The sequence below is a fragment of the Fundulus heteroclitus genome, chromosome 8, assembly GCF_011125445.2.
Source record: "Fundulus heteroclitus isolate FHET01 chromosome 8, MU-UCD_Fhet_4.1, whole genome shotgun sequence".
Taxonomy (NCBI): domain Eukaryota; kingdom Metazoa; phylum Chordata; class Actinopteri; order Cyprinodontiformes; family Fundulidae; genus Fundulus; species Fundulus heteroclitus.
In genome coordinates this window covers 8,143,055-8,150,410 of record NC_046368.1, presented here as the reverse complement: position 1 = coordinate 8,150,410, position 7,356 = coordinate 8,143,055, and the positions used below count along the sequence as shown (strand labels likewise).

At 39.3% G+C, this 7,356-nt stretch overlaps 1 protein-coding gene across 1 annotated transcript in view; it reads left to right on the top strand.

The window, feature by feature from the left end:
• The first annotated feature begins 533 nt into the window (after positions 1–533).
• The window catches only part of arrdc1b (arrestin domain containing 1b), a 37,984-nt gene continuing 31,161 nt past the window's right edge, over positions 534–7,356 (top strand). The window contains exon 1 of the mRNA XM_012864171.3: positions 534–735. Coding sequence (XP_012719625.2) covers positions 618–735 — 118 coding nt within the window. The 5' untranslated portion in view covers positions 534–617. The remainder of the gene's footprint in view (positions 736–7,356) is intronic.

The window sequence follows — 7,356 nt, the reverse complement described above, 5'->3', positions numbered from 1 at the left end:
AAACTATAAAAGTGCTGAAAGAGTTCCTTTAAATCAAGATTAAAAACACGTTTGTTTAGGATTGCCTTCGACTGTTCTAGTTAAAGTGTTTTACTGAAACATCATTAGTTCAACTTTATAGTCTAACTGTTTTTAATGTTTAATGTTCTATTTTTCCAAGTTCTATTTTGTTTCCACATTTTATTCCTACTTGCTTTTATTCTGTCCCCCCCCCCCCCCGTATTTTAATCATGTAAAGCACTTTGCATTGTCTCTGTACTGAAATGTGCTATACAAATAAATTTGCCTTGCCTTTAAAAGACGTTTATAAGATTCACTAAGAACAAAACATGAAGTTATCCTGGCAGTCGCCATATTTGAATCCTAACCGGGTTTTTTTTTATCATTACTTTGGAATCCAGACTTCTCCTACTGTAGTAACTGTAATGCTTTTTTTTTTTTACTCGGGTATGTCTCCTCTCATTCCAAGCTGCCGTTTTCGTTTCCCGAGGCACATGGAACGCAACGTTTAGCGGCCGCGGTGACGTCACGCGTTGCCATGGCGGGAGGGTGGGCTCGCGGCGGCAGCAGGTGAGAGACAGACGCGGAGGAGTAGCGGAGCTGAGCGGAGCTGAGCCATGGGGAAGCTGCAGGAATTTTGCATTACTTACTCCAACAACAAGGTGGTCTACGCGCCGGGGGAGTCCATCAGCGGGGTGGTGAAGATACGAACCGCCAACTCGCTGCAGTACAAAGGTAAGGGCTCGTTTTGGATGACAGGAAAACGTTTTTTGTTGTTTTTTTTTTTTTTAAATCGGTGTCCAGCGAGTTATCTCCCTCCTCCGCCTGGCCAAGTGGGGCGTTGGATGTAACTTTTCCCACCGTGATTAAAAATCCAGCTGCAGGGCTCCCGTCGTTTATTTAATGTTTCGTTTTGTTGTCGCGGTGCTGCTTGTTTCCTGGGAGTGGACGAGGCGTCCCCCCCTCCTCCTTCCCTCCTAGTCCTCAACGTCCACTGCGAGACACGACCATCCGCCGCAGGCTGCTCGGTTGTTTCAGGGTTAGTTGTCATTCTGCTTGTTCTAACACGCTGCTGACGCCCAGACTCCCAGAAGAAGCAACAAGCAGGACAGACAACAAGTGTTAAACGGGCCCGTTTGTTTAAAAAAAAAAAAATCTTCTTCTTTTTTCAGCCTATAATGACAGCTCACTTACTATCTGGATGCCTGCGTGTGGCTCTGTCTTGTAGTTTTGTATTGTAAGACGCAGGGGAGAAAACAGGGTAGTTCAAGTGTAGGGGAGAAATGTGAAGAGAACAAGGAGTCCATTGTATGTAAGTGATCCTTGTGGGACTTTCCTCTAACAATGACAGGGGGCTGCTGTCTTTATCTGAAAGCACCTCTTCAGAGCCACTCTGTGGTATTTCAATGAATGAGATCTAAATGTTTATGTTAAGTACAGTAAAACGTTCCTGCTACATGCCTCTTTTTAGTCATTCGATTTAGAAAATAATGTTGATGTTTTCGTGCTGTATTAAGACACTTGACCCGGTACATTGCAATATCCTAGTCTCAGAAGCCATGATCCTGGTTAAAATCACACCAAAAGGTTCACAAAATGTTTTTAAGTCATTTTCTAAAAACTTTTTTTTAAATTTTCTAAATTTTTTGCTTGCATATTCTGTCTATTGAATTAAATTATCAGCATTTCATAGTTTGTTTGTTTTGTTTTTCTTTGGCCTTGTGCACTTTTCCTCCCAATTTTTTGACTCTAAAACCTGATCATTGCTCGGTTGTTTTAGGTTAGTTCTTCTCCCCTCCTGAGTCACTTCCTGCTTCTTCTAACATGCTAATTCCTCCTTTATGTTGCTCTAACTCTCAGGGGCGAAATAAAAAGCAGGCCAAAACAACTGGTGTTAGATTTTTTTTCTTTGCGCTTTGGCTATGTTTTCCCTTGCTTTTGATTTTAATACTTGAAATTGTATTAGAGCATATTTTTTCTCCCTTTAAGTGACTTTTTTGCAGACTTAGTCTTGTACTATAGGGCAGGACTGACAAAATCTGTGAAAAGCTGCTATTATCCAAAGAAAACCTTTTTAAATACCTTCAGAAAACTTAAAGTACTGTTAAACCAGAAGTCTCACAAATATTAGAGGAATCTCTAGGTTCTTGGAAAGAAAATATAAAGAAATTAGAAATGACTTGAGGTTTTTAAGTCAGATTTCTATACATAGAGGTCAGTTTAGAATACTGACTGGCTTTGTGATCATGTATTGCATTTAGATTAAATTGCTGTAATGTTTAAGTCTGAAGCAGATGGTTTTACAGACAATGTCAGAACCCCTTTTGAATGCCGCTGCACAGGTGCCACAACCATGCTCTGTACCTGACACCAGCTCTTCTTACTCCTGAAATAAATGCCACTGTGGCAGAGGAATGCTCTTGGAGGAGATGGGTAAAAGCATCTAGTTGCTCGATGAAAGTAGCAGAGGAAGAGAAAGCAACGAGATTTTAAAGAAACAGTTCAACTCCAATCCCACATCTTTTGTTCTATATCCAGTTCCACTTCTCTGTTGACCTTTTTAACAATCTGATTTCATTTCCGTGTTAATGTGTGAAGTCACGGTGTATTGCCCTCCTCAACTTTGAAAAAAATCCACGGAGTAATGCAGGTTTTTTGTAATGATAAAAATCTGTTGCACTTACTTTGGAAATGTTTAGTGATGATAAAGTTTAAAATATGACCCTGTTTGTGTGTTGACTGTTCAACATGTTGATTTAAACCAAACTTTCTAAGTGTGTCACATAGTTAGCTTATAATGAAAAAGAGGTAGGAACATGCCTTTGAAATGAGCCATGTGTGTCTTGATCTGCAAAGGTCAAGAAAATGGCTACTTGGTTCAACTTTGCAGTACCGTATTTTTCGGACCATAAGGCACAACAGATTATAAGACATTAAATATTCTTCCCAAGTGTTTAATATCACTCCGCCCCTCCGCGTACACAGCTCTCTCCTGAGAGGGAGAGCTAGCTGTCTCTTCTGGGAAGACAGAGTAGTTGTACTATACTGCCCTGTTTCTAACATGAAGCCAAAATTAACGTAACTTTTATATTGAATTAACTTACTAGGTTTATTGTTGTTGGCGCGTACTCCGGCCGCAGGCTGCCTTACATGAATGCGCTTCTAGTTTAGACATTACAGTCAGGCAGTCTCGTAGACAGCTCAGGGGTCCTATCAGGAAGTGACACAGTGTACCGTAATGCTCCTAATATCCATTGAGCGGAGCAGCTTCATTGCTTACCAAAGTCGTACTTACACATTTTAATAGATTTTTGAGCACATTGTACCACATAAAGCCACACCAGTCAGTAAGCACAATGTTAATTACATATAATGAGCACCAGATTATAAAGTGCACCATCAATTTTTGAGAAAATGTAAGGATTTTGAATCCACTTTATAGTCCGAAAAGTTCCATAGATTAAATCAGCTGCAACTACAAGAAACAAGACTGGAGAGATTTAGAAGTTTATCTATATAATGGCATCCAGTGAGGAGGAGGAGGATAAGGGATAACTGTGGACTATAGCTATGTTACATGGAAAAATTTCACCGTCATATTGAAATGTATTCGGATTAAAAAACAGAAAATAATCGGATTGCACCAGTTATGGTCAATTAATGCCATCGTATTTGATAACAGTTATCAAATTCCCCTAAAAAAAACACAGAAGAAAAACTTCCGTCTTTGCTGAACAACAAAAAAAAAAATAGCCACCCAGTGACTTCTAAGCCAAAGTACTCCATCTAAAGAGACAGCTAGGCTTTCAGCTATGTCCGTTAATGTTCTGCATTAGGTCCGTTAACCGATATCGCCTGCGTCAGCATCAGCCGCTCATAGTACCATCAGAGAGAATTAAGCTGGACGAAAACCTGCATGTCTGCCTTTTGTAAAAATACAGTTGATACCAGATAATTACATAATTCTGTATGAAAACAGATTTTCTCACTTTGAATCTAACCAAACCTGTCCAGTTTTAGGTCAGTTGGCATTACCAGCATGGTTAATAATTGGAAGAGGCAAATTTTTAGAGAGGTTTTTGTTATTGTTTCACAAGCTGGCCCAATCCTCCTGGTGTAAGTGGGTCAGGTTAGTAAGTCACTTTGCTGACACGCACCTTTCCAGCTCCACCCACAGACTTTCTGTGGGACTGAGGTCAAGGTTTTGTGATGACCGCTGGATTAAAGTTAAGATTGATATGAATTAGTTCCAATACTGCTGCTGAAAACTGCAACATTGATCACAGCTTCTTCTGTCTTCACCTTTACCCCACTCTGTGTGAGCTTTACCATCTCAGCCACTAAAGATATTGATCAGTTGTGAGCATTAGGGCAGCTAGAGTCCGTCCAACTGGTCAGAAATATGAACAATATGCAGTATAAATGCCAGACACTTGAAACTCCTACAAAATGTTGCATCCATGTAGTATTTTGAGGTATCCACCCAGTGATATTGAAACACTGATTTGGTTTATTTTATAACTCTAATTAGGGCTATTGTCCATTTGAAAGACCCTTTTGTCCTCAAGCGTCAACATTCTGACTAATGTCTATCTTGCTTCAGTGTTCCCACATCAAGTTTGTTCTTCATGTTGGTGTCTAGTTTGTGCAGTGCACCAGTCCCTCTTACAGCAAAACACCCTGATATGACGCTGCCAACACCATACTTCACTGTTGGGATGGTGTTCTCAGGTTTAAGAGATAACCAGCAGTTTTATTAGTCAAAGCCAGACGGTATAATTAATAGAAAAATCTGTTTTAGGTGCTTTCTGTTCATCTGTGCTCAGAGTTCCCTTTGAATCGTTCCTTACTTAGACGGTACACCTCTCAGTCTTATATTTGCTTATGCTACGGTGTGGCTTACTAAGTTGCATGATGAAATAAATACATGTGGATATTAATAAGAAAGCCCAGGCTTTTTAAAGTGCTGAATGTTTCCAGGGCTCTACTCTTAGCCTCTCTCCGTTATTGATGTTAGAGACCATTAGAAAGCGTTTCCATTGATTAGCTCCTTTACGGAAACATAGAGTAGAGGCTTGAGTCTTTGAGTGGAAGACGGTGAATTCAGTGCATTATTTACACTTAATCCTAGACGTGCTGTGGCCAGAGGTTGCTCAGTTACATTTACTTTTTGAACAAAATGTACCTTAAGGAGTAGTTTTACTGCACTGTACTTTTTACCTTTACTTGAGTCATTATTACTTAAGTTTCTACTCTTACTCTTGAATAAATGACTTAAATTTCTGGCTACTCTACCAACTGCGAGTAACTTCATGAATTAACAACAAACTTGTTTTAATCAAAAATGGACCAGAGAAAAAAAAACAGAGTTTATGTTAAATTGAGACTTCTTATTTGTACACAAGCTTTGTTATTTTAATGTTATTTTCTGCTGAGCTCATTGAGTCATTTGTAGGTCAACAGTACGCTCAACTATGAAGGGTAAAACGTCCGCGGAGAGTCCACCAAGCTCAGTATGCACACAGTACGCCAGAGTATGTGGGAGCCTTTAGGCAGCCCACGCCCCGAGTACGCGCTAGCAACAATAAACCTAGCAAGTTAATTCAATTTAAAAGTTACGTTTATTTATGTTAGAGACAGGGCAGTGTAGTCCATCTACTCTGTCCTCCCCATAGAGACGGATAGAGAGCTGTGTATGAGGAGGGGTAAAGTGATATTATGGGAAGAATATTTAGTGCGCCTTATAATCTGGTGCATCTTATGTTCCGAAAAATACGGTAGTTACTCAGTACTAGAGTAGCCTTCTTACTACTAGAGTAGCCTTTTTTTTATTCTTGCTTGAGTAATTTCTTGGCAGCCTACTTTTTACTTTTAAAAAGTTGAAGTAGTGCTACTCTTACTTGAGTACAATTTTTGGCTACTCTACCCACCTCTAGCTGTGACCCATATCTGTTAAAAAGAAATGTCTTAATGTAATACCTCTGTATGGGGTGTGGACAGAAAAAACGGTTCATTTAAAACAGAACATTTCATGAAAAACAGAGGAAATGAGTCAGGCTGTGAAGCTGCAGCATGTTCTTGTGTCCTGGAAAGATACGGTTGTTATTAATAGCGTTTATGACCCCTAACAGGCTGTTAAAATAAGCTCTGTCAGTTTCTGTTGATCTAAAGGGTCCATCATGTATCCACAGAATCACACGGAACAAGAGGGTGCCACATTTTAATAATAAAACATGAAGTATTGTAAAAAGTGGGGACATAATACCCTCATTTGAACTTATGACATCTTTTTCCTAAAGCTAGATTTCTTCTATAATTCCTACTTTGAAGCTTTTATTGCTCTTATGGAGGGGCAATATAGATTTAAAAGTTTATCACCATATTTTGTGATAAACTGTATTTATGGGGGTATAAATATTAGATTGTATGGCTGTTAAAGCACGTCACTAGAGTTAAAGCCCCACCAACACAAATCCTGCTCTAATAAATAGAATTGCACCGATATGAAAATACAGGCCGATATCGATATCCAATATTATTGCTGTTGTGTACAATAACTGATATTAACCGAAGTGTGTGTTTTATATATACACACCTTTGCGATTCTGTGACAGTCAACTTTTAAACTGACTATAAACTTTGCTAACATAATTTTTGAATATGCGTTATAGTCTAGACTTACACACTGCTTGTTTATCCCATTCATTTAAAAAACCCAAAATCCTGGCTGCAATGCATCACTGTCACATGAACAAACAAAAACTGCATGACAAACCCCCTCCCCCTCTTAAAAGACTGGCACAAAGGGCAACTAGATGGAAATAAAAATCGATTGTTAATATCGGCCCAGTTTTACGTATCAGACCAATATGTTAAAAAAATGGCAACATTGGCAGATAGCAATGTTAATGCCAATATATCGTGCATTCCTACTCTTCTAAAACATATTTCTGCTAATGAGACAAAGTAAAGTATTGTCCGTATTAAACGTTGATCAGCATGTGTTTTTCTATGGCCAGTGCTGAAATTTGACACAATTTATACTCCATATGGGCGATTTTAGGGGTTCCAGGCTGTTCTTATTGGCAACCCAGCCAATAAACATGAATTTCTATTTTATTGCAGACCGATCTTACACTGGAAACATAATTTATTTTGAGCCCATTTATTCAGTGGGGAAGAGAAATCAAGAAGTAGCTGCTTTTATGAAACCACCACCATAACTGCTGGTCTCTTCTATCAGTTCCCGTTAATCTGTCGGCGCCGAGCGAGCAGGCGACCTGTTCCAGCAACTCAGCCCTTCGGTTTTTCTTTTTAAATCTACTTCCAGAAGTGTTTTTGTTTTTTCCCGCCTTG